Source organism: Camelus bactrianus, chromosome 4 (assembly GCF_048773025.1).
Source record: "Camelus bactrianus isolate YW-2024 breed Bactrian camel chromosome 4, ASM4877302v1, whole genome shotgun sequence".
Classification (NCBI taxonomy): domain Eukaryota; kingdom Metazoa; phylum Chordata; class Mammalia; order Artiodactyla; family Camelidae; genus Camelus; species Camelus bactrianus.
In genome coordinates this window covers 85,205,472-85,233,412 of record NC_133542.1, presented here as the reverse complement: position 1 = coordinate 85,233,412, position 27,941 = coordinate 85,205,472, and the positions used below count along the sequence as shown (strand labels likewise).

Sequence of the window (27,941 nt, the reverse complement as noted above, 5' to 3'; positions counted from 1 at the left end):
GTCATTTTGGAAGGCCTAAAGGCAAATTTCCGTGGTAGCATAGAAAAGATTAAGACTGGAGGGCAGTCTTCAGATTTCATACCCCAAAAGTATGTATCTTGCAAGCTAGTCCTAATTTTTCACCAGCATTTTAACTTTTTACCCTGTAGTTCTGCAATTACTGCCAGCCTCTAGAAGTGAAAGAAGAATTTGAGTCAGTCCCCCAGGAAGCCTCTCAGAAATGCAAATTTTGATGGAGTACCTCCCGGAGGGGCTATTTGGCTTCTATTGTTGAAGGCCTTTACCTTAAGCACTGCTAATTAAGGAGGAATGGGCTGGGGGGAAAGAGGATCTATGTGGAGGTGGCATTTGAACAGCCCGGAACTAGAAACCCGAAGCTTAGTAATCATATTCACTCTTCCACTGTTTCCCATAAGGAAATCAGTGAAGACCTGAAATTAAAAATGCTCTACGTGTTGTCTGTAAGGGCAGCAAAGAAGCAATAGACTTGGGAGGCTGTGAGTTTTGTGCAAATGAGTCTAGATAAGTAGAAACCTTCCCGTCCCGGGTCCCCTGTTCTGACCTAGAAGAGGAGGCCTTTCACGTTGGACTAGAGGGTCAGAGATGGAAAGGCAGCCATTTCCCACACTGGGATTTCACAAGAGTAGGTCTTGTTTTTTTGTTCTGTTACACTGAGGTGTAATTGACCTATAACATTATATTAATTTCAAGTATGCAACATAGTGATTTGATATCTGTATGTATTGCAAAATGATCACCATAATAATTCTAGTTAACACTGAGTAGGGCTTGTTTTGAATAGATTTTAGTGGGAGTTGTCCACTTGGCTGTCTAAATGAAAGAAATTCAAGTACCCCGTGACATTCTGTTTATTTGATACTGACTTATCTAAATGTCAAACTAAGGCTAACATGCCAAGTTCACATATCAGTTTGTTTTCTCTCACCTTCAAATACAGAGTGTGGGCTTGAAATTCCATCAAAATGCATATGATTTCACTAAAAGCACAAAAGTGTTATAAATACAGATAATTATACTGTTTAAGCATTTTCACATTTTACAAACACACAAGTTTGATTGTTTTGTTAGTTTAATGTGTCATTAGGGGAGAAGATATGGATTACACTTTGAAATTGTGCAGAAATAGCTTCCATTCTTGGGAAGAGGAAGAACATAAGCTAAGTACACACTGAAGTTTAAAACCTTATTTGTGTTTTGGTTTTAGGTCATGTTTGGATAGTGACAGAAAAGTGCTATTTCTTACTGATACTTGTTTTGTGTGTGGCACTGCTCTTAAGCAGAATTACTTTTCCCACTGTTCGATAAGCTGACCTCTGAGCTTGACAATCTGGCTACAGGAAATGCAGTTTAGTTTGCTTGGTAGGTTGGCTAGTTTGTTGTTCAGATTGACCACTGATCGTAGCATTTTAGAGCTTGAAAGCATCTTACCACGCTATTTGGTGCAAGGCTGTCCTTTCACAGTGAGGACATGGAGACCCTCATCAGTGGCAGTGGCAGTGCTGGGGCCAGAACCCATGTATTCTCCAGGGCTCCGTTGGTCTTTCCTTGAGCTGTTGGAGCTTGGAGAACAGCTGCATCAGATTGTTATCTTCAGCATCGTGAGCAGCACAGTGAAAAGCTAAAAAGGAAAGGGAGGAAGGAGTTCTCTAAAATTGTCCTTTCTCCGAGGTAAATTCACCCTGAAAGGAAAACAATTATGGAATATTTTCTTATATGTTTATTTTAGATCATTCATATCCTGAAAAATTTAAGCCTTACCCTAATGTTAGTAGAAACTGGTAGGTAGATAAATGATGTTAAAACTTCAAAAGATATGATAAATTTCAGAATCAGTGAATTACAGCTTTAATTATGTGGAGGTAAATAATTTGTTTAAGGTCAAATTTCCATAAAACCTAGAGGGTTTAGGTAGCAGGCACATGGGAAAGCGGACACACACTAAAATCTTCACTAGCTTATTTAAGACAGGTTGGTTTTACTTCATTGGCTATCCTGGTAATCAGGGTTAATCTGAAATCCCCCCATGTTCCTGACCCTGAGACTGAAAATCTCTTAAAACTGCAAATACGGAAGAAAATGAATACACGTGTTGAGCTATCACCACATGCTGGAACCAGTGCTCAGAGCTTCACACAAATGCCCTGTTTGATGGTATTGTTCTTATTTTATAGCAAGAATCCCTTATTTGACAGGTCCAGATAGTTATCCCAGGTCCTGCAGTGGCTTTGGTTTGAAACACCCATGGCTCTTCCTTGGATTTAGCACCACTCGTCGTAAGTTGAGAACAGAGTTTGAAGGGATCTTTCTCTGTAGGCAGTTTTCTGAAATTGAATAACCTCTATAGTTATGTAAATGTTGTTAAGTTTAGGGGCTTTTTTTTGGGGGGGGGGAGGTTTAGTTCATTCTTGCCTAACTTTATTTTTTTTATTTTATCGAGTTATAGTCAGTTTACAATGTTGTGTCTAATGTTGTAAGTTTTGATTAATTTTTTTTGAACTTCAGACCTGACCCTAACCTTGTCGATTTTTAAAACAATATTCCGGATTGTTAATTTGGATTTTTTGGTTGGTTATGTACACTTCTTCCCTAATAATAACAATAATAATAATAATAGTTAATAATAATGGAATGTCAGGTGGAGGTGGGGGAGAGAGTGAGAAGGATTCTGGTTATTTTGAGTCTTGTGATCGTGAATGACTGAGGATGCTTCTACCCCAAAACCAAAGAGGCCTAGGGGACTGAGTGAGCAGTGCCAAACTCCTTTCACATTATTTTTTGAAAAATGTTGGCGTGCCTTTGACATTGCTGTTAGGTATTCAGTACGTCACTAGAGTAGAATTTAGTAATCTGGAAAGAATGGGAAATGACACTCTCCTTGGCTGAACGCTTCTACCAAGACTGAAAGAACATACATGCTCATTATTAGCTTCTTAAATCTAAGTCTTATTTTGTAATAGTGACTTTTTACCTCAAAGATTTTTTTCATAAGGAATTTGTCTTTCTCTTTGGCTTTATTGCATATGACCAAATAAGGCATGAACATGTGACTGTATTTTTTTTTTTAATTTAAATGAAAAGCAGAAATATGAGAGGGCAGGGTATAGCTCAATGGTAGAGTGTGTGCTTAGCATGCATAAGGTCCTGGGTTCAATCCCCAGTACCTCCATTATAAACAAACAAACAATGTAATTACCTCCCCCTCAAAATAAAAAAACCCAAAACAAAAACGTTTCTAAAGGAAAAAAAAGAAATATTAAAGGAAGTTCTCCTTCACACCCAATCCTACCCTCATAGGTAACCACCCTAACAGGCTATATTAAATTTGAAAGATTTTTAAAAAAATAAATCGGTCCATACTGTGCATAGTGTTCTGTGAACTTATTTTTTCACTCAACACTGCATTTTGAAAATTTTGTCAGTCCTTGTGGCCAGTTTGAGCCACTCTAATGGCCGCATTGATTTCCCTTGTGTGTTTTCCGTGCATTTACTTTCCTATAGATGGACACTTAGCTTGTGTTGTGTGTGTGTGTGTGTGGGGGGGGTGCTATTACAAACAATTCGGCAATGACTATCCTAACATGTCTATCCACAGGAGATGGAATTTCTGGCTCAGAGGGTATTCACTTTTAACATTTGCATAGATACCAACAGTATTTTGGGGTTCCTGTTTCCCTCCACCCACACCCTGACATCACTGGATATAATCCATATTTTTAAGTTTGAGAATAAAAAATGGTATCTGTTATTTTCATGGCACTTCCGTAATCACTAGTGAAACTAAGCGTATTACAAAGGCCTCATGAGATGTTTACAGTATATGTTCTAAGAATTTCTTATCATTTATGCCCTTGGCTCATTTCTCTATTCGTTTTCATTTTCTTTTAGATTGAGGGACTATTTATATATTATGGATAGCAGCCCTTCAACCTCTGCTGATATTACTTATCTGTTCTTTGTCACATTACGCTATTCAGATTGCTACAGCAGTTTCCTGTTTTACCGTCAAATCAATTTTACCAACTTTTTAAGGCTTCTGGATGTTGTATCTTGTTTGTACCAAGCCCACTTTTAAAAAAAAAATATTCTTTGAAAAAGAATATGAAAACGAATAGATATAGGTATGCATATGACTGAAACATGCTGTACACCAGAAATTGACACCTTGTAACTGACTATATTTCAAATACATACATACATACATACATACGTCACAGAGTGAATAGTCAAATAAAATAAAACAGAATAAAATTGTTTTGACTGGAAATAGATATCAAATAAATTAACAGCATTAGTCTCTTTTAAAAAATGTATTCTTTGTTTCCCTCTATTTTTTAGAGATGTTATTATATTTAGCCTTTTAATCCACCCGGACTTTATTTGGAGGATACAGGATAAAGAGGCATCTTTTTTTTTCCCCAGCATTTTTTATTATATAGCCCGTCTTTTCCCCAGTGATTTGAATTGCTACCCTTTTATATGAATAGTTCTCACATACACCGTGGCCTGATTCTAGTCTCTATTCTTTTTTATTGCTCTTTTATCTATTTCTGTGTCTGTGCACGCTGTTTAGATCACCGTAGCTTTGTAGTATGGTTTGGTGTCCAGTAGGATTAGTTCCTCCTTACTGTTTTTCTTTTCCAAAAATATTCTTTCTAATACAGCTATCACCACCTTAAACCAGATGTTCAATGTGGCCTCTGAAGAATGAGCCAGAAAGAGGTGATGTGCCTCTGGACCAACACCATCACCAATAAAGTACTGGAGCCAAAAATGTTTACCCTGAATCTAATCAAGCCTTGAGATCTGATTTCTGTTTACAGGAAATATAGCGGGTAGAGAAGCAAGTTAAACCACCTATACAGGGAAACAGTCTAACAAATCCTGAATGTGGGGCTTTCTAAAAACTGTTTCTTCAACAAGCAAATGTCAGAAAAGAACTGGGGACAGCTGAGTGAGGGGATCTGCAGTGAATCAAAAGAATCTTAAGAGGCATACCAACCAACTACACTGCATATGCTCGCCAGCTGTAAATGACATGTTTAGGACAACTGGTGACATTTGTTTTTTGTTTGGTTTTTTTTTGGGGGGGGGGAGGAATATTATTTTTATTCTTTTTTATTTATTTATGTTTTAATTGAAGTATAGTCAGTTTATGTTGTGTCAATTCAATGTGTACAGCGTAACATTTCAGTCATACATATATTTGTTTTCATATTCTTTTTCCTTATAGGTATCAATGGACCTTTTAAAAATACCATCCATGCAAATGTGAGCATGGTTCCCTGTGGCAGGCCTTTATGCAGACCGCCCACCTTGCCCTTCCAGCCGTTGCCCCCCTCTTCCCTTGTCCCTGCCAGCTCCTCTCCATCGTCTCTGACACCCCTTTGGCACCACACCTCGGCCTCTGAACCTTCCCTCCTGCTCTCTTACTCTGAGTTGAAAGATCTCTGTTGCCTGGAGTCTTGGTCCTTTCATTCAGGCGGGACTTAGCTGTTCTCTCCTGGACTCTGCAAAATTTGCTGCAGAACCACGTTGTCCCTGCCTTTGTCCCCAGCTGCTGGGCTAAATCCAGCAGGCCTCCTCCCACTGGGGCTTGGTGATGGCAGGACAGAGCTCGAGAAGCTGGTAATCAGGAAAGATAATCAGGCAATCTGATGTAGCTAATAGCCTACTTCAGTTTACTACACACATTTTTCTTTCCAATTGTTAGAAGACAAGAAAGACATCCTTGTCTGACTCTGCCCTTATCCACACAGTTAGAAGTAAATTAAAGGCATCAATTTCAAGTCACTTCTCGACTTGTAGAAGTGTAAAAGCAATTTATTCTTTATCTCCTGTTGTGGCTGGGAAGGAAATTCCCCGCGAAGATTCTTCCAGCTTTCAAAGAAAACTAGCTACCGATGTTAATACATTGGATGATTTTTCTCTCTTTTTGTTACAAATTTTCCCATCCAGGAGGGAATCCTAGCCCAGTCTCGGTTCTCCACTCGCACACACTTTCCCATCGGAGTAGGGAAGCAGTAATGAGTCAAATGCACAGAACTATAGTTTTAAATTCTTACATGGGGGAAGGTTTTCATTATTTATAATTTTTTTCCTCTTCAACGATACCAGAGCACAGATGGGCAGATTAAGCTGGATTCACCCTTCGTTTCCTCTTTCCATTTTTAAATACAGATTCAAGTGAGCAGTGAACTGTTTTATCCAAAGTTAGGGGCTATGCGAAAGATAAAAACAGAAGTCTGAAATGATCCATAATATAGGCAATCAGTTTCTGATTATTATTTGTGAAGGTGAATTTCATTTAACAGTATTGAAAGAAAAGCAATTATATTTTCACATTTGATGTGTTCATTCTTGTAGCTTGTGTACTACTAAAAATTATGTTTAAAAACGTATGCTTCTGACTTAAGTCTAGCTGTCAAAATAACATTAAAATGTATTTAGAGAGTCCAAGTGACAAGTTTGGGGATCGGACTTGTCCTGGGCTATGTTCCGCTCTGCTCCCCAGAAAACTTCCAAAACAGCAAATCTAATTGTATCATATTCTCAATTAAAATGTTCTAACAGCTCCTTGCCTTGTGTAGGAAAGGTCTTGAGTTTCTTTTCTGGACCATCGTACACATTTCTATGACAATCATCTTTATTTTTTGTCCTTTTTTCTTCCAGTGTTGGTGACATATAGTTGACATACAGTACTGTATATGTTTAAGGTGTACAGCCTAAGGATTGGGGTTTTTTAATTTTTTTTAATTCATACCTATGGAAAAGTTAATTTAGGGGGAAAAGCTTAATATCTGAGCCATCTGAGAGTAAGTTGCAGACATCATGGCTGTATCTCCTAAGAACAGGAACGTTTTCTTACATGACCACAACGTCATTGTCAAATTCAGGAAACTTAACATTCCTACAATGTCATTGAATATTTAGTCCATCTTCACAATTCACCAGTTGCCCTAACAGTGTCATATATAACACTCTTTTCCCGGACCCAGGAAGCAGTTCTTTCCCTAAGGCTTAACATCAGGGTGCACATTTTTGCAGGAGCTCTCTGCTTCAATGGTGCATCCTCGACGTGTCCAATTAGGAGGCCCAGGATGTCAGTTTGTCCCAATCTGGGTAATTCATGAACTTTGATCACTAGGCTCATTCAGGTATTACCTGTCAGATTCTTCCACTTTAACGGTGCAATTTTTCTCTTTGTAATTAATAAACGATTTGTGGGGAGCTACTTTAAGACCATGAACTTCCACGCAATGATTTATTAATGAGTTGTTACTGTGCTGGTGCAGACTGGTGATTTTCTCATTATGTCCTACATTCATTCATTGGCATTCTGTGGAAAAGAAGGGCTTTCTTTTCTCTCCCTTTTATGTGTGTATACGTATTTATGTATGCATGTAGGTGGGCGGATGTATGGATTATGGGTTTGTGAGTTCTTGTTTTCTGCGATGCCTTATAATCCCTTACTGGCATTATGTATTTTGATCTTAAATTGTCCCAGGGGAGAGGGTATACCTCAGTGGTAGAGAGGTGCTTAGCATGCACAAGGTCCTGGATTGCCCAGTACCTCTGGTCAAATAAAGGAATAAACCTAATCACCGCCCCCCACACCCCCAAAAAATAGAGACTCAAATCGTCTGAGATTTGACAAGTGGGTGGCCCTTCCTACAAGCTTCTGTGTCCTTCTGACTTGTCCCCATCAGTTTTTGAGTGCTTTCTTCTGTTCTGGCACAAGGAGTTCCACGTTTAAATTGTCCTTTCCCTGCCCTGGCCCTGGCAACAACCATTCTTCCAGGAAGGCCCAGTTTCCTTCATGGGGTAATGGTCTTTAGACGTATACAAGGCCTCTGTGACCCAGCCCTGCCCTCCTCTGCTAACTCCTCTCCTGTGATCTGTCACGCCCTCCTGTGCGCAGTCACGTGGAGTCCCCAGAGTGCCCTGCTCCTCCAAACCCTTTCTCTTGTCTATGCTGTGCCCTCTTGCTCGATGATCTTACCACTACTTTTCTGTGTGGCCATTTCCCACTCTTTTCCACCACAATTCAAGTCCTAAGTGATGTGTGGTCTTCTCTGACCACCTCAGAGTCCCATCCCCCTGCCCCCCAGCACTTCCTCTGTAACTCCTCTCACGGGGTAGAAAGAAGGCATCTCTTTTTAATGTACATTTGCCAGATTACTGGTGTAACTGGGCCTCTGTGCTTTGTATGTGGGAAATAAAAAAATAATACTGTTCAAGCTAACTTGAGAACTGGAATCACTGAGCAGTGAGGTTCTTTGTGGTACTGAATCTTCTATAACCAATTAGTATCAAATAATGTAGAGGTTATAGTGCAATGATAATTTAGATTACTATTACTTATAAAAATAACAATTTATTTATTAAATAGATAATATATCCATATAGATCAAAATTCAGAAAGTGCAAAGCAATACATAGTAAAGAATCTTTGTCCTAAAGGGGTCCCTGAATCACCTAGTTGCTTTCCTATAGGTAAATGTTTTCCATTTTTTTTTTTTTTATGTTTCAGATTTAGTCTATGTACATGGAAGTATATGTAGGTTATATACGCTGTGTGTGGTTCACTTTTATATCTTAAAACAAAATGACATAAAAAAATTTGCAAACAGAATGACTTTTATAATTTTTAACAAAGATATATGTGATTACATTGTAGCCCGCTGCTTGTAAATCAATGTTAGAATAATTTCTCAACATTAAGAACTGACTACATTTTTCTCCCTGAAAAAGTGGCAGGAAGATGCTTAAATTGTTTATCTGTGGTCAGAGGTCTCTCTACCAGAATGTCTGTGGTACTGTATTTTATTATCCTCATCCCAAAACATACATGGATCAGTTTTAAATACATTTCTGAGATGGAATTGACATAACATTATACTACTTTCAAGTGTACAACATATGATTCAGTATCTGTATATATTGTGAAATGATCACAAGTCTAGTTAACATTCGTCACCATACATAGTTATAAAATTTTTTCTTGTGATGAGAACCTTCAAGATCTATATTTGAATAACTGTATTCAAATGTGCAACACAGTTATTATTAACTATAGTCACTATGCTGCACATTACATCTCCATGATTTATTTACTTTCTAACTAGTAATTTGTACCTTTTGAACCCCTTCATTCATTTTGCCCATTCCCCACCCCTCCAGCCCTACCTCAGGCAGCCAACAATCTGTTTTCTACATCCATGAGCTCATTTTTTGTTAGTTTGTTTTGTTTTGTTTTTAGATGCCATGTATGAGCGAGACAGACTGTATCTGTCTGTGAGTTATTTCACTTAGCATAGTGCCTTCAAGTTCCATCCATATTGTTGCAAATTGCAAGATTTCATTCTTCTTAACGGCTGAGTAATATTCTATTTTATATGTATGTGTGTGTATATGTGTATATATATACACCCCACCTTTATCCATTCATCCATTGACAGACACACTTAGGTTGTTTCCATGTCTTGGCTACTGTATATAATGCTGCAATGAATATGGGGGTACAGATAAATCTTTTCAAGATAGTATTTTTGTTTCCTTCAGATAAATACCCAGAAGTGGAATAGCTAAATCTTATGGTAGTTCTATTTTGAATTTTTTGAGGAACCTCTGTAGTGTATCCATAGTGGCTGCACCAGTTTACCTTCCCACCAACAGTGCACAAGTGTTCTCTTTTCTTCACATCCTCACCAGCATTTGTTATTTCCTGTCTTTTTTGATACTAGCCATTCTAACAGGTGAGAGGTGATTATCTCATTTGGATTTGCATTTCCCTGATGATTACTGATGTCGACCATCTTTTCATGTACCTGGTGGCCATCTGTATGTCTTCTTGGAAAAATGTATCCAAAACATTTTTTTTAAAGCATTTTCTTTTGCTCCATTTTTCCTCTTGTATGGCAAACAGAATTAATTCACAGGAGGCCCTCATACTTGCCAGTATAGACACAAGCAACAAAACATCAAAATTTGAGCTCTCAGTTTAGAGAGGAAAGCACACTGGTTTAAGCAGAAAGAAAGATGAATGTTGTGCTTATAAGGGATGTATGCATGTTGCGTGGAAATACGAAGCTGATTTTTATTTACATCAAGTCAGTATATACATTTCACATATGACATTTTAAGTCCTTAGGAGTCAGAGTCTGGAAATGTCAGTGATTATAGGCTGCTCTCAGTGAAGTTCAGGAACAGGGCTGGAATTATTTCTAAAGGAGCCTTTAAAATATTCTGAGTGCTACCTATTTTTAAAAAATGGCATTGTAAGAAGATTGGCATAATATTTAAAATAATTTTCTAAAAACAAGCTTTACTTCCAAAGGCGCTTTGATCAAATACTTCATCATGATGAATAAAGCTAATTACACTGTGGGCTTTGTGAGCCGCTTTTAAAAATTCACGTACAGACCTTCATCGAGCAGTTTAGTCTCCTGAATTCCCCTGCAAGTCCTTCTTCAAACCTCTGTGAGGTTTACTGCACCCTGTAGAGAGCTATTTATTTAATATTCTGTTTTGTTGGTTATCCTGAAATTCTGCCTGCCCTCCCTAAATATGTTTTGAATGATTAAAGGCAGAAATTCTGCTTTATTTGCCCCTCAAATCTCCCACAATACCTAGCACATAATTGGAACTCAAAAACATCTTTCCCTTGATTATCAGACCATATCACCCGTAAGGCATAACCACAGCACAAAGCCCAAACAAGACACCCCTGTATTATGGTTCTAGGTAGGAACTGAAATTAGAGCTTAAAAAAAAAAAAATAGAACTTAATAAACCTACATGTTCTAAAGGTGTAGAAAGTATTTTTCCACTTCTCATGTATAAAGGTAAAATTGATGACTACTGTCTCCTGCAAAGCATAGCCAATAGGGGTAGGGTACAGCTCAGTGGTAGAGCGTGCGCTCACCATGCACGAGGTCCTGGGTTCAATCCCCAGTGCCTCCATTAAAATAAATAAGGAAATAAGTGAACCTAATTACCTACCCGCAAAAAAAAGTTAAAAAGAAAAACAACAGAGCATAGGCTATAAAGGCAATTATTGGGTAATAATGTAAGGCATAAACCAATTAATATATCTTCAAAACAGCCATGATCATATTTTTTAAATATATATATGTGTATGTATAAACATGTATGTGTATATATATACATACACACACACGCAGACACATATATTTAATTTTCAAAAGTACTACACACCATTTAAGAATACAAAAGGGGCCACTTGCAACAACACGGATGCACCTGGAGATCGTCATTCTAAGTGAAGTAAGCCAGAAAGAGAAAGAAAAATACCATATGATATCACTCATATGTGGAATCTAAAAAGGAAAAAAGAGGACACTAATGAACTCATCTACAAAACAGAAACAGACTCGCAGACATAGTAAACAAACTTACGGTTACCAAGGGGGAAAGGGAGTGGGAAGGGATAAATTGGGAATTCGAGAGTTGCAGACACTAACTACTATATATAAAATAGAAAAACAGCAAGTTTATACTGTACAGCACAGGGAACTATATTCAATATCTTATAGTAACCTATAATGAAAAAGCATATGAAAGCAAATATATGTATGTGCATGTATGACTGAAGCATTGTGCTGTACACCAGAAATTGACACAACACTGTAAACTGACTGTACTTCAATAAAAACAGAAACAAAAGGTATAAAGAATGAGACAACAGCCACCCACATACCCACTACTCCCTTAAGAAATGAAATGTTACCAACTCAGACATAGCCCCCCATAGCCTTCATCTTCATGTCCACCATCATCCCCCCAAGTATATTTATTATCTTTAATTTGCTATTTATCATTGCCTTGCATTTTTTTAAAACTGTAATACATACATAGGTATCCTTAAGCAACGTATACTATTTGAAACTTTATACCACAATTAATTCATCCATTTTTCTGGTGATGGACATTTGGGATGTCTCCAATTCACAGCTATGAACAAACAATGTTGCTATAGACATTCTTGTGCATTTCAGCTGGTTTAGCGCTGTACATGTTTTTAATTTTACTAGATATTGCCAGATTGTTCTGCAAATTGTTTCTCCAATTTATGCTCTCACTGTCGGTGTACGAGGGTACCCATGGCTCTATACTCCCAATGCTTGTTATTCTCATACTTTTTATATTTGGACAAATTTCAGGAGTATAAAATAGTATCTCATAGTAGTTTTAATTTGCAAGTCCTTGATGGCTAGTGAGGTTCAATATACTTTTCGAAGGTTTTTTTCCCTATGAGTTGGTGGTTGTATAGTAAAGAACATGGTCTTTCCCACATAGAGGTCTGGCCTTTGCTCTCTCAACTTCTTAGAGATAATCTCTAAGCCCTTGGGATGCCTGATAGGAGTGTTTTTGTTTGCCTGGGAGCCTTGGGTCGTACCAGATAGACTCATGATATGATTAGCAATGTAATTTATGGCCAAACCACTATGGGAAATGAAAAATTAAAAATAGATCTACCATGCAATCCAGTAATTCCACTTCTGGGTAAATCCCCAAAGGAAATTAAAACAGGATTTTGAAGAGATATATGCAGCATTATTCACAATTGCTAAAATGTGAAAACAACCTAAGTGCCCAACAACCAATGAATGGATAAGAAAGATACACATACACACATACATACACACAATGGAATATTACTCAGTCATGAGAAAGGAGGTTATCCTGCCATCTGTGACAACACGAATGGACCTTGAGCACATTGTGCTAACTGAGAATAAGTCAGACAGAGAAAGACAAGTACTGTACATCTCTTGGATGTGGAATCTAAAATAGTCAAACTCATTAAAAAATAAAAGAAAACCAAGAATAAATGGAGATTACCAGGGCATGAGAGGTGGGGGGATAAGATTGATATTGTCTAAAGGTACAAACGTGCAACAAGTGGTAAATAAGCAATTGAGATCTAATACACAGTATAAGGAATATAGATAACAGTACTGTACTGTCTATAACATGTAATATGATAAATGTTGTTACAACTGCAACCATATTATATGTGTCAAAGTAACACATTTGTACACCTTAAATTTACACAGTGTTATATGTCAAATTTATTCAATTTTTAAAAATGCAACTTATAGTAGAAGTTTTGAGTCATGTGGTATCAGCTTAACCTCCAAAGGGGCTGTAGACTGAGGCCAGCCATGTGGGCGTTGACCATGGAGCCCCAGTAAAGACTCTGGATACCGGCTTGCAGGAGCTTTCCTGGTTAGTGGTACCCATGCATATGGTCACTCATCGATGCCAGGAAAGTAACCCTGTCCTGAGTCCAAGGGGAGAGGGCAACTGGAAGTTCTGCATTTGGTACTTTCCCAGACTCCACCCTACGTGCTTTTTGCCTTGGCTTATTTTAATATTTTAAAGATTTTTAAGTCCTATTGATTTTAACCCTTTCCCTATGGTATACTAACTGTGAATAGAACAGCTTTCAGTGAATCCTGTCTTTTTAACAAATTATCCAACCTCAGTATGTTTTGGGACCCCCCTGGTGTCATAAGGGAGGATGAACTTGTGCACTGTTGATCTCTTTTCTATTACGTTGTTTATCTTGTTTAAAAATTGATCTGTAGACATTCTGATGTATTCTTGATGTTGACCATTTTTTGTTGTCAAATGCATGGCATATATCTGTTCCCAATTTCTTTTCTTTGTTTTTTTTTTGCTGTCCATTGATGAATGAGAAGATTTTTATTTGATTGAAGGTCTCAATCTTTATGATTTTAGCATGCTTTCTTTAAAATCTTATTAAAAGATTTCTTTCCTACCCGAATTTCAAAAACACATTCTCCTACAGGAAATAAACATAGAAACATTTTGTTTTCCACCATTAGGCCTTTAATTCTTGTCGGGTTTGTGTGTTTGGTGTGAATTAGGAATCTCTATGAAAGAGAATTAGATTTAGCTGGAAATAATAGTCATTTGAAAAAACAGTGGCTCACAAATATTGCACTAGGGCATTTATCTTATGCTATGGTAATCAAATATCCCAGCACGATTTATTTATTAATACACTATCCTTTATCCAGTTATCTGCAGCATGGACTTGGTCATGTATCAAGTGTCTACATATGTGTATGTTGGTTCCTGGGCTCTCTATTCTGTGTGTATCTGTATCTTGTCAATTCTACGCCATCTTAATTACTATGGCTGTATTCTGCATTTTGACATCACATAGAACTTCATGCCTCTTGTGCTTCAGGAATGTTTTAACTTTTCTTGACTTTTTGCTCTTCTATATAAATTTAATAAAATTTTTTTTTTAGGGGGTGGGGGAGCTAATTAGGTTCACTTACTTATTTTTAGAGGAGGTACTGGGGATTGAACCCAGGACCTCATGCATCCTAAGCATGAGCTATACCCTCCCCTTCTACGTAAATTTTAGAAACAACATTTCATGTTCCACGAACAATTCTGTAAGAATTCTGTTAGGTCAATTTGGGAACAACTAACATTTTTAAGATAATGAGAATTTGTCTTTATCAATATATATCTACATTTATCAGGTCTTATAAATATTTCTTTAGTAAAGTTGTATGATTTTCTCAAGTTTAACACGTCAGATTTATTCCTGGGTTTCTCTTAAGTTTTATTCCTCTTATAAAAGATTTTTAAATTAGGTTTTCTATTTATTAAGGGTATGTAGAAATGCAGTTGAATTTTGAATATTGATATATTCAGCAACTTATGTTATTAATTCTAAGAATTTGTCTCTAGCTTCTTTTTGGTTTTCTATGTAGACAGTTATGGCATATGTGACAAGTAAGTTTCCATTCTTTTCTAATTCTTATACTTTTTGTTTGTTTTATTGTGGTTTTGCACTGGCTAGAACTCTGTTGTAATGTCCAATATTAGCAGTAATCAGACAGTGAAACTGCAGTGTGGTAAGAAAATGTGGTCTGTACGAACGTGGGTCTGAAATTTATTGAGATTTAGTTTAAGGGATAATATATGGTTAATGTTTTATATTCTTGAGGATATGTTTTTAATTATTGTTCTGATTTGTTCATTATATCAAGCTTATGTCTATTGTTCAACTACTCTTTATCTTTTTAAAAAACACTTTTATTTGGAGGGGGGAGGTAATCAGGTTTTTTACTTACTTATTTATTTTAATAGCAGTCCTGGGGATTGAACCCAGGACCTTGTGCATGCTAAGCATTTGCTCTACCACTTGAGTTACCCCCACCAACTAATTTTGATCCTTAATTACTATTTTATTTACTTTACTTGCTTTATTCATCAATGAAGATGATCAACAAGATGACCATATAATTTATGGTCCAAACCAGAACATTTGAGATTAAAAAAAGACACAATAATTACATAATTTCTTGAAATACTAATTGACTAACAATTATTTCTGTATGAAGGGAACTATAATATTCTACTCAGACTATTTTAAAAAAATTTCTAAACATTTTGAAATGTTTTATATTGATTATCTGAACTTAAAAAAAAAATGTAAGCCAAATAATTATGCTTAACCCGTATTTATATACTTGAGTCCATTTCTAATGTCTCTAATGCCATGTCATTGGTATTTTTATGAAAACTGTATTTTTCAATGTTTTTTTTTTTTAAATTTGTATATAAAATTCTCTGCAACCTCGAAGTTGTATTTTATAGTTAAATGACTTGAAGTTGTAGTCTTCTTCATTTGATTCTTATTCTGTCCACACTTCCAATTGAGAATATTCTATCTCTGCAGGTACTGAAGTACCTGGTAAGCTCAGGACAAGTTTTGCTAAACGAAGGGCATTTTCAAATCAATTTCTTTCATATAAAAAACAACTATTTCAACATTTTTCAGATACTGTATTTTGCTTCCACTCAGAGTGCTTTCCTTTAACACATAATTTTTACAAGATGAAATTCACCAAATAAATTCTCCACTTTTTTGAATGTTTCACCAAATTTTGATGCTATAAAATCACAGGCCATTTTATTCCTTTTTTTCTTTTTAAAATTTCATTCCTTTCTGATGAAGATGTCACTTTTACCCAAATTAAGAATAGGAGCTGTATCATAAGTTCAGAAATTGTAAAGCAGAGTTATAGAATTTAAAAATTAAACCTTTTATCCTATTTGAGCTTTTAATTATTTATTTTGTTTAGCTTTCTTCTTTTTTAAAAATAATTTCACATTTTTATTTTTATTTATTATTTTATTTGGGGGAGAGGTAATTGGGTTTTTATTAATTTATTTTTTTAATTGAAGTACAGTCAGTTACAATGTATCAGTTTCTGGTGTACAGCACAATGTCCCAGTCATACATATGGAGGTACTGGGGATTGAACCCAGTGGCAGTTAATGCTTAAAAATGGTTAAAAAAACCCTTATGTTATACATATTTAACTACAAATAATGGTTAATTGTAAATTTAATGTCATGTATATTTCACCACAATAAACTTTTTTTTAATTGGTAAATTTTAACAACTACAATCTCCATTTTGACTGACAGCTTGTTTGGAGCCAATTATGAATTATGTGTACATCACAACAAATTCCAAACCACTTCTGCCCCAAAGGTTTTTTAATTTCATATGAACATTATTTTTATCAAAATATATATTCATCCCAATTTATGCTCATATTGTCACCACAGAAACAAATCATTTTCTTCACTGTCGAGTTGTAATCTGAATTTGGAGTAGCATTCACCATACTGTGAGATATTTCACCTTTGAGAGAATGAACTTCTAAAAGTTTTGCCTTGATTTGTAAACTGGATTTTTAAAAAAATTTTTTTAGCTTCTTTTTAAGGAGTGAGTTTATCTGGTTTTCTATTTCAAGCATCTAATAATGCTGATATAAAATTGGCATCCTGTAACTGTTTTCAGAGCTTTCTGCTAACAGAGCCACTGTGAAGAGCCACCTTTTCACTTTTGAAAAGTACACAAGAAAACTCAGAATTGACGCGTGAAATTAATTTACAAGAACTCTGATCTAAACGAAAACTCATTCTTCACAGAATGACGTGTAAATGTGCCTTCTTCTGCAGCTGCATGGTTTTAAATCATCTTCTGGAACACGCTTCTTAAAATAAGTCTTAACCTTTACACAGTTTGTCTTCCAGCTTTCACGTGGTCAGTGTTATCACTGTGACCTCCCGTGGTGGACGGTAACGCGAACATTTTATGCCGTCTCCTAGTTCATCATGAATCTTCTTGATAAACAAAAATATTTGATTTTTTAAAATTAAGCATGCACTTACATTTTATCAAAATTCTTTTTTCCACAAAGGTTCACTGCAGGAGCCTTATAACACAGGTCCCCACTGGACTCCTTGGTCTATAGATGGATTGACTGGAGCCCATTCTTACACCGTTTTTGCCCTCAGAAGTCCCAGGTCTCAGGTGGTACTTCATGCAGTGGTCTTACTTTTAACTCTCTACTATATAAAGCCTTTGAGTTGGCCAAGAAATAGCCTTCTCTGAATCCTGGGAAGGGGACAGCCCCCGGCTTCCATGCACGGTCATCAGCCTGATTTCTGCTTCTGTCTGGCCCTTGTGGAGTTTCCTCACTTTCTTGTAAGCTCAAGTTTAAAAACAGATGTTTCTTCTCTGTAAAATGGAGCTGATAATACTGATTGTAATGTCAGTTCCACAGGGCTAATGGAATAGTACCTAGCAAATAATTAGCACCATCAAAGTGTTAGATGTTATTAGCTTTTTATCAGTATTTCCAAATATTTATCATAGAAAGGTTTTTCAAAAGTTTTAGTCCACTACATTATTTCATATGGAGCATGTTTATACATTTCATAGCACTTACTACAAGTAATTTTTATATTAAATATATTTGTTTGGGTAGGCAATTTACCACTGCACTTATTTTATGTAACTGTTCCCTCCTGAAACCACATAAAGGACACTTATGTATCTTAGAAAAGTGTGGTGTACATTTATAAATAAGTAAATTTTGTATTAGCTATGACTCAGCAGTTTTAAGCCTAAAATCAGCAAAGGGATCTAGGCCACTAGTCTTTCCTGACTGTAAGAAGACAGCACAAAATTTTGTAATGAAATTTTATGAGATATTTCATTTTTATTGATTAAAAACATGATTTTCCGTGAATATACACATGAAAATACGTTCAAATATTTGGACACTTTAAATATATATTTTGTATATGACTTCATCTGCTTGATATAAAGATATTGTAAGTTCAAAGCAGCATTATACTTGCTAATAATTACCAATATTTTAATCTTGCTGTATGTTTTATCAGAATTTCTGGGATGCTTACCAACTAAACATATTAAGATTCTAGAAAAATAAAAGATGACAACAGTCCCACTAAATAAAAGCAGTTTTGGGGGTGAGAAAGCTGTCTAGGAATATACAGCCAAACTACAGTGTACATTTAAATTACAAAGTTTTTTTTTAGTTTAAACAATTCTTAAAATCTCCTTTCAAAAAGTATACCGATCATATTTTTAAAAAATATCTTAAATATATAAAACATATTTTTCTCCTTTTACCACACCCCCCAAAGACAAAATCCCAGTGGAATGGAGAGTGGGTGTGTGGTACAGGTGCTGTGAACACTGGCTCTGTGAAGGCTGGGTCTGAATTTCCTCTGAGGAAGGCAATTAGGGTAGAAACCTGAGGACTGCAGCCCATAGAACTGCAGCTTTGTAGAGCTTGCTGTGTAGGAATATAATCTTAACGTAATTTTTAAAGACCTTGTCCTGGCCAAAACGATAGATCATGTTCATTACAGAATAGCTGGGAAATATACAAACACCCGCAGTCCTCCCACCTGGCGATACCTACTGGTAGATATTCTGGTGTATGAATTACTTCCCGTCTTTCTAAGCATACAAAAATATAAACATATACATACAAAAATGTGATTATATTGTTTACAGAATTTCACATCTTGCTTTTCTAAATGGATAAAAATGGTTTTGCATCGCTTTCCCTTCCCCTTATATGTTCTTCATAATTTTAACAGCCCAAAAAAACTTTCATTGAATGGTTATACCATAATGTAAAATAAAGAATGACATTTAAATTTTATAGCTTTTTAAAGTTTTATCTTGTATAAATACAATTTGATTTTTTTTACAAAAAGTTTTATACAAAATAAAACTTTAAAAGCCATGAAATTATAAATCTGTATCACATTGTTGACCACTGATGCCTCTCAGCCTGCTACTCAACTTGTGGTACATAATCTCTTTATGTTTTCATTACTCCTCAAAGGCTGAGAAGAGTCAACAAATTAGGCCCTGCACAAGGATACTACATGCTGACACTTCAGATCATACACCAGGGTCCGTCTAAAAGTGACCGAGTCTGTAACGTCACACGTGGATAACTGGAGGTCTGCCTGTAAAGTCCACGTGTGGAACTCCTACAAGCTGTAAAACAGAGTTGATGGGTTTGTGGTCCAGCCTGTTTCTATCACGGTGTATAAAATGGATGCTGTTACCTAGGAGAGAATGAGAATACAAGGCAGAGGTTGACACACAGTGTTAGTCATTGGAGTTACTGCTTCCTAGAATCAAGGAAGCAATTCAACTTGTAATTAGCCCAGAGGGAAAAATTAATTAGCTGAGTTCTCTATATAACGACATAATTTTTAATTAAGGTCATAAAGTATGACAAAAATTATGGTTAAATAAGGGTGATACTTAATGTTTTATGAGATCCAAGGCGAAAGATTCTTAAATTATAGCCGTCTGTAAGGTTTTATTAAATATAATTAAATAAAATGTCCTGTCAAACAGACCAGCAGAATATGGAACTAATGTAGATACCAAGCTGGAAAATCACATCTGCTTCTTCCATGTGATAATGGAATAAATCGTGTCCTTAAAACAATTCACTCCCAGATACTGATTTAATAGGCCACCTGCATTATAAGCATAGACCAAAAGAGGCTGAAAGCTAAGGGCATTAAGACAGTGTTACAGTACACTTAGATGTTCACAATCCTTTTATCTGTTCAAATAAAATTGTCATAATTTATAAGCTAAGGTTCTAATTCAAGATCAGAATTTTAACTGAAAACGTTAAATTAAGTAAATATTATAAGAGGCATGTTTTCTGCATTATATTTATCTGATGTCTACAATAATCACTGTAGATTTAATATAGGCTGGCTTATTATCAAATAATGCAAAATGAAATACTGGGTTAACTATGATAATAGATCTGTATAAGTAAGTACACCCAGCCCTTCCCTTAAAGGAGGTACAATTTTTCCAAAGGGTAGAATCAAAATATTCTCCTTATCAAGTATGTTCCCAGCTTGGCACACAAATGACATTGTCTATGTGCCGTTCATTCTTACACGAAGGAACGTGTGCTCAAATGATGCCGAAACTTGGAGATGAGGGACTCAAAAAAAAACCAAAAAATAAAAAACCACCACCTTATGACTGTGAGGATGGAAGTAATTCAGAAATATGGCTCAATGTCATTCAGGACTAATTTACAGAACTCATCCTAGTAAAACAAGACTTTTTTTTTTTCTGCTTGTCTAACTAGTGTAAATTTATGATGATTAAAGAAAGTGACAGATTTTAGCTAGCTATAGTTTTCTAGCGACAAAAAGCTAAAAAGTCATAATACTTGGTCAAAATCCTCCTTCTAACAACATCTGGAATTTATTAAAGTAAATGCTAATTTTATAACTCCTTTTTAGAAGCTGTGCTCACTAATGTGGACAGTTTTAAAGAGGAAGGACCACCAAGAGAAATCAATTTATAACACAGTGATGTCGGCTTTTGGGCACTAATCATACGGGTGTTTGTCCGTGACGGCAACACTTGAACATGGTGGAGATCCAACACCCAACCACGTAGCAGGGGGAAGCCAGAGGAATTTCAGGTGGTCCAAACTGATCAATAAAGCTATTTAAAGCTATTTAGAGTAACTGTTATTGAATAAGCTGTCCCTGGGGTTGACTTGCTTTCTGACACTGAGCAAGAATACTAGTTTTGTTAGCTATAAGTAACTAGATTGATTCTTCTACTGACGGGAAAAAAAAAAAAAAGCACTTGATGGTTTTCCATCAATGGGATTTGGAAATGTTCATTTCCACTGACCTTTTTAAAAGAGTGTCATAACCACATACAAGCCGCCAGACCACCACTAACTTTTCCTATCCCAAATATCTGAAATCGCTCAGGCATGGAATGATGGCCACATGCCATCCAGGAAACAGACATCAAAGACACACAGGAGCATGTGGAGACAAACAGCGCCCCCTATGAAAGCAAACTGCTGGAACTGCGCCGTGAGGCTTACCCGGACCTAAGATGAGCGTTCCACCTTGCTGAGCTGGATCTCCTTGGAAATCAAAAAGGGGGCCAGTCACTGCCCGCCACAGGCTCCGAACGCTTCCTGAGAGTATATTTGACTTTATATGGGGGCTCTGTCCTGAAATATTAGATATTGTCTTTAGATGTTATCGTTTTATATTTGATTAGCTATTAAGATAACATTAGTACTTCTAGAAAACAATCTCTTGCTTGTGTGCATCTTATTTTCAACTTAAATCTTTTTTCCTTCCTTCAAAGAAGTTTTTCAGCCTTTCGCTCCTAATGTTTTAGACCAGATAATTCTTTGTCCTGTGCAATGCAGGGTGACTGCCCTCATCCTTGCTCTCTGTACTTACTAGATGTCACAGCACCCACCATTCACCAGACTGTGACAAGTCTCCAGACAACACCAAACGTCCCTTGGGTGAGGGTTGCAAAATTGTCCCTGGTTGAGAACTGACTGCTTTATTTTTTTTAAACACCTTTATTGTAGGACGATTTGATTCGGTCAACTACACATAATTCAGATGTACAATTTGATGAATTTTGATAGATGTACACACCCATGAAACCACTACCACAGTCAAGATAGCTAACATTTCCATCCCTCCCCAAGAGGTACAAATCTCGAACTCCCAAATTATCCCCTCCCATTCCCTTGCCCCCCTGGTAACCATAAGTTTGTTCTCTCTGTCTGTGAGTCTGTTTCTGTTTTGTAGATAAGTTCATTTGTGTCCTTTTTTTTAAGATTCCACATAGAAGCGATACATGGCATTTTTCTTTCTCTTTCTGGCTTACTTCACTTAGAATGGAGAATCCTGCTTTAAAGGAAGAAGTGATGACAGACCCAGATCATTTTCTGCCACAGAAAAAATGTCAAACTGCAGACTTCTCACACTGGTCTTAATTCCCCATTTATATTTTGTTTAGCCTCTTAACAGGTAATGACACTCCTTTTCAGGAGGCATTGTGGCACGGGCTGTTACATGCTGGTCAAAGCCCATTTCCTCTTTCTGGGACCACAGCCAGACACTCCCCGGTCTTCCTGGCGGTTTGCTGTGGCCACGTGACTGTGCTCTCTACCCAGTGAGGAAAATGGTGTGTGCCACTTCCAGGGCACCTCCTAAAGCCCTCCCACAAACAATTCTCCACGTCCCTTCTACATCCCTGGGAGCCTTGGGTTGAGGATGGAAGAGCCATAAAAATGGAAGGAGCTGGGGTCTTTCCTACTGTGGCCCTGAGCTGCTGCTTGGAGAAGTACCCAATAGATACATCCTTCTTGAAATGTAAAAGCAAAAGAACTAACCTTCTCCCTTGAGAATTCTGAGGCTCAGCTGTAACATTAACTACAGCGACCTCTCCATCTTTCCTTGGCTGTCAGTTTTTCTATTTCCTGTCTCACACGGACAGAACTTCACTTCTACTCCCTTTGAGTAAAGAAATTCAGTCTCTACCTTTCTCGTACTTACCTTTTTCTTATCCCTGCCTTTTATGTCTTTCTTTTAGCTTTTTATTTTGACGATTCTGCTGCCTTTGACCTGCTTGATTTCTTAATATTTCCAGACACCTTCCATCTCTCCAACTCCTTGACTGCTTTCTTTAAAATTATTTTTTAACTTTTTTAATTTTTAAATTAATTAGTTTATTTTATTTTATTTTTATCATGTTTATATTAGAATGGACTTTCATTTTATTTTATTTTTATCATGTTTATATTAGAATGGACTTTCATCTTACCAAGAAACAAACACAGCCTCATTCAGTGAAACACGTGGGTAAAAGGACTAAAGTTTACTGTTTTCTAGGATTTTATGTCTAAAATAAATGTTCATAAATCCAAAGCCTCTCCTTATGTCTGAAGAAGGGTCATTTAATATTTCTGGAGTTTTAGAAATTCAATTGAAGAAGATTCCACAACCTAGAATGAAACAATCTTTGCTCCATTAATTGTTCCATTAATTTTAAGTGATTACAGTTTCAGTGTCTTAATTTTCAAGTGGGATTATTCTGAGACTGATTCTGAGATATATGCTGCTTCAGGTAGGAACTTTAGAAAATTATTTTGTTAGAGCCTAAAATTTTCTGTTTAGAAATCCAGTACTTTTAACACAGATCAAAGAAGCCTACAAGATTTGAATAGACCCACTCTTAAAATTACAAGCTTAGATTCTGCTTCAAATTCGTCTGCTTTCTTTGCAATTCCGTATCTTTATGGAGGCAGTGAATGGTGAGGTGTCACTAAAGTGAAACTCACAGTTTATATCTCAAGTGATAAATGACAAACGGACCCAACACATGCCGAGACTCTGCTATACAGCACAGGAAAACAGTTAACCGAAGAGGAACGTTCACAGTCTGTACTGTTGCAATTTCCTATACTAAAAAGAGCAGAGAGAAAGGAGCTGACTCTGTATTTATGCCAGCTCATCATTAGTTTTAATAAAGTTTAGGCTGCTTTCTCTAAACGGCTCAGTAAAGGGTTCAGGTCAACTCTCTCTCATAAGTAGCTCCCCTATCTGTCCCTTCCTCTGCATCTCTACAGAATACCCTGTCATTACCTTCCAGCAATACAATGACTGCAACCTTGTCAGGAGGATCAGCGGCTCCATTTGGCTACATGCCTGGACCACTTCCTCACCTCAGATACTTGTAAGGCTCCCCCATTGCCTCCAGAACAAATCCAAACTCCCTGGCGTGTTCCCAGACTCAGTGTGAATAGGCCACAACCTGTCCCTTTGGCTCACACCAATCCCCCCGGTGGCTCCTAGACTCTGGCCACACAAGGGGACCCGCACTTCTCCCAAGAGGCACATTTTTTTCAATGCCTGTGTGCTTTTGGACCAGCTGTCCGTCAGCTGCACCATTCCCAGTCTCACTTCACCCAGCTAACTCTTTTAAGAGTGAACTTAAACACCATCTCTGAGAAGCCTTCCCCAAAACTGGGCATTTCTGGTATTATTGATATTTCTTATATATATATATTTGTATTGAAGTATAGTCAGTTTAAGCATTTCTGCATTATAGGTCTTGCCAGTACACGCCCCCCTCTTTGACAAGCCCCAAACTGTAATGCAATCGACTGTTTGCGTCTGTCTCCCTGAGCAGATTATGAACAGCGGGACGACAGGGGCTGTGTCTGTTGCCACAGTCCTCCTGGGAGCATCCAACACGGTGGGCGCCATGGGTGCCATTCTCAACACTGGTTGAGAATAAGTGATTTGAGTTTGAACTGAGTTCTCTTACTTGGTATTTCAGAAGCCGAGTTCTTTCTACGTAAAACATATATAAATAGTTTACCTAAAGCTTATAAACTTTTTTTTTTCTTTTTTTAAAGTTTTTTTTGGGGGAGGGTAATTAGGTTTATTTACTGATGTATTTTGAGAGGCGGTACTGGGCATTGAACCCAGGACCCTGTGCGTGCTAAGCAGGCGCTCTACCACTTGAGCTATACCCTCCCCACTTAAAAGTAATTATAAAGAATTGTGCTAAGGGGAGGGAATGTGGACCACATAAAGATGAGTAAGACATCAAACTTTTCAACTAACTATACTGCTTGACCACCTTATGTGTAATAATAGAGTATAAAATACAAGGTGCTATTAAATACAATGAGGGAAACTATTGCTTCTGCTTGAAAAGCTATTAAGAGCGTCTTTGAGTTGGGCTTTAAATGAAAACTAAGATTTCATCCGTGGAAAAAATACAGTATTCAAAGCCCAAGGTGTTGAGGTATGAAAATATATTAACTTCAGCAATATTATTTTTCTTTTAATTGCAAAACTAAATTTACTCATTGTAAAAAATACAAAAGCCACTTTTCTCACTGTCATGCCTTGGGGTAAACATTGCAAAATCTTTTAAAATCTTTTTCATTATACACACACACATACATACTATAGATCTTTCTGTTTATGAAAATGGTTTTTATTTTCACAAAAATGGAATCATACTAAGAACACCATTCTGCAACTTGCTTTTTTCATTCATTTAGTACTGCCACTCCATAACATCCGGGAAATGAATCTTTTTGAGTCTGGTGTATCTGGACTACTTACCAGAATCATAAAAAGCAGGCTAATTTATGAATTTACCATTTGTTCCCCTATGCATATATGTATATACAAAATGTGAAATACAGCATTAGCGTCTTCTACTTGAGACATGTCATGTCTTACCTGAGGAGGCAATTTCTTCACCTCTTTTCATTCCCAATCTTTTATAAATTTCTCTCTCAGGATCAACATAGATTTCATGAGAATACCCAGTCAGTTTGCAGAAAGGCTGAAAAAAAATAATAGTTGGAATTTTTATCAAAACAAATGACAGAAAACTAGTGATAACCTGACTTAATTTTAGCAAATTTACCTTATATTTAGCAGTTCGAATAATGTAATTTTTATGTCTGAAACAGATTTAATGTTAGTTTCCCAATTTGCTATATATTTACCTCAATATGATGGTAGGATGACTGTCCAATCACAATAAGAGTGACATTTGCTTCCTTTAGGAGAGAAAAAGGGCATGTACATGTCATTAGAAATTACATGTTTCATTCAGCTTCCCCTAGTCAACTCTTTTGTTCCTTTCTAATGCCACCTATAGGCTTCTAGAAGAATGGTATAAAGAGCAAAATTTTGTGAGTCAAGGCTAAGAAATGTATGCTAAAACGTTCAATTAATTCAGATGATTCTTTTGTTAAGTAAGAATTTCAAAATAATATAGTCGATATTATTGACTCTAGGCTTCTCCCAACAGCTACGTTAAAGAATAAAAACTATTCACGTAGGGCTATTTAGTCAGACAATTTTGTTCTTTCACATCTCGGTTGAGAAGGTCTGCTGAAAAGAGACCTTAGTTTTACAAAAACTACCCAATCAAAATTCATCAAATTGTACATCTGAAATATGTACAGAAACCACACCACAATAAAGGTGTTTTTAAAAATTAAATTAAAAAAAAAGCTCACCTGGAGAGAAACATCTATATGCCTGAAACACACACGTATGTGATTGTCACAGGAATGTGGAACATGCATTCCGTTAACAATACAAATTTTCATCTTTAAGATATTTCAGTATTTCCCTATAACGAACAACTATTTGGAGTGTTTTTATAAGAAAAATAAAAGGAAGAAAATATCAATAATTTCTAGCATTTCTGCTTTTGGTCATTATCAATCACCATTTGAGAACAGGCAGGTTATTTGCTAACATCAAAATTACTATTACGGTGAGCATGTTTATAATCAGGCAGAAATGAGCAGGATAGAAACAGACCTCTAAAGCGTCTCTCCCACTTTTGGAGGTGTTGGAGAGATGTGTGGCATGGTGATAATCTGGGTTTGTGTCTGCGCTAAGGAGGCGGCGCACACCGCACCCCATCCCACTGCACTCCTCATAAAAACGACAGGTGACTTTCACGGGGTCGCCCTGAAGCGGGGCACGCTGCTGCTCACCCTCAGAAAACTTACTTGCAAGAAACTCTTGGGAATTTTGGCCAGATCTTCTACGTATTCCTTGCAGATGTAACACAGGAAATGCTGAAAATTCCAACATGGGCAAAAAGGACAAGTTAGCAACCAACACCTCGGAGTCCAGAAAGGACCAAGTACTTCATTATCCGTGACGCTAATTAACGCAACACCCAAGGCCGGTAGAAAAAGGTGTCAGGGGCGCCCAAACGGGCACAGGGATTAGGCCGCTCCCGGTCCCTGCCAGGCCGCCTCGCTCGCGGAGAACATGGCCTAGGCTTGGCGGGCTGCTGGTCCGTTCCCGTTCACGGAGCGAGCGCAGCAGCGCGCTCTCCCGCAGCCTCTAGTGGACGACGGCGGGAAGGGCCAGGCCTCCCGGGCTCCGCTCCCGGGCCGCGCGGCCCCTTCGGGCCACCCGCTGTAATTCCGAGCCGAGGCCGCGGAAGCGACCTCCGTCCCAGCCTGCGGGCGAGGCCCCCCCCCCGCTCCGGGCCGCCCCCGCCGCCCGCGCTCACCCGCACGAAGACCACGACGGCCCGGCGCTCCTGGAACAGCGCGCCGAACGGCACCCGCCTGCCGGCGGCGTCTAGCACCGGCAGCTCGGCCACGGCGGCGGCCAGGGGCTGCCCGCTCTCGGCGCCGCTCGGGACCGGCGCTGGGGCGGCGCGGCCGCTGACCTGCCGCGTGACCGGGGTCAGGGATGGGGCGGCCATCGAGCCCTGCATCTCCGGGCCCGGGGCTCGCTGCGGCAGGGTCGCGGGCCGTGTGAGCTGGGATGCAGCCAAACGGGGCGCACGGGGGCGGGGCTGCGCGGCATCCAGCCCCGCCCCGGCGCGGTGGGCTCCGGGGGCGCTCGGGGGCCCAGCCGGGGAGTACTTGGCGTCTTCCCGGTGAGTCTCGGTTTGTACGCAGCTCCGCTGGTCGCGATGCTGCAGGAAAGTACAGAACCGTTATCGCGTTTTGTGACTCAGCCACTCATGGTAGGAAGAGAGACAGAAAGAGGTCCCAGCCGAGAAAGAAGTTACTTGGGAAGAAAGCAGTCCCTGCCTTCTGTAGCCGCCTGGGCCCAAGTGAGTCCTGTTTAAGAGAAGCAGTTACGAAGGACAGCCATAGCTATGATCCGGTAGG

At 37.9% G+C, this 27,941-nt stretch overlaps 1 protein-coding gene and 1 long non-coding RNA gene across 3 annotated transcripts in view; one reads left to right on the top strand and one right to left on the bottom strand.

The window, feature by feature from the left end:
• Nucleotides 1-851: 851 nt before the first annotated feature.
• Nucleotides 852-27,680, bottom strand: PRXL2C (peroxiredoxin like 2C). 2 transcript variants are annotated; one of them, XM_074363040.1, is made up of 6 exons: nt 27,329-27,680; nt 26,814-26,882; nt 25,791-25,844; nt 25,519-25,624; nt 21,330-21,461; nt 18,094-19,506 (listed from the first exon to the last, which is right to left on the bottom strand). In XM_074363040.1, exons 1-6 carry the CDS (start codon nt 27,536-27,538, stop codon nt 19,379-19,381), a joined length of 699 nt encoding a protein of 232 aa, XP_074219141.1. In that variant the 5' UTR covers nt 27,539-27,680; the 3' UTR covers nt 18,094-19,378. The 2 variants fall into 2 exon arrangements, with proteins under 2 accessions (XP_074219142.1, XP_074219141.1); XM_074363041.1 differs by lacking the exons at nt 18,094-19,506; nt 21,330-21,461 and adding an exon at nt 852-1,639.
• A 116-nt stretch (nt 27,681-27,796) lies between these two features.
• Nucleotides 27,797-27,941, top strand: part of LOC105078820 (uncharacterized) — a 28,257-nt gene continuing 28,112 nt past the window's right edge. The window contains exon 1 of the long non-coding RNA XR_836199.3: nt 27,797-27,936. This is a non-coding gene — a long non-coding RNA (uncharacterized LOC105078820). The remainder of the gene's footprint in view (nt 27,937-27,941) is intronic.

Bases quoted from the DNA above. Each gene is read 5' to 3' on its own strand.
- PRXL2C (XM_074363040.1), bottom strand. From the start codon at position 27,538: ATGCAGGGCTCGATGGCCGCCCCATCCCTGACCCCGGTCACGCGGCAG. The intron at 26,883-27,328 runs GTGAGCGCGGGC...TGGAATTTTCAG, and splicing joins CCGTCGTGGTCTTCGTGCGG to CATTTCCTGTGTTACATCTG. The intron at 25,845-26,813 runs GTAAGTTTTCTG...TCTCTCCTAAAG, and splicing joins TTCCCAAGAGTTTCTTGCAA to GAAGCAAATGTCACTCTTAT.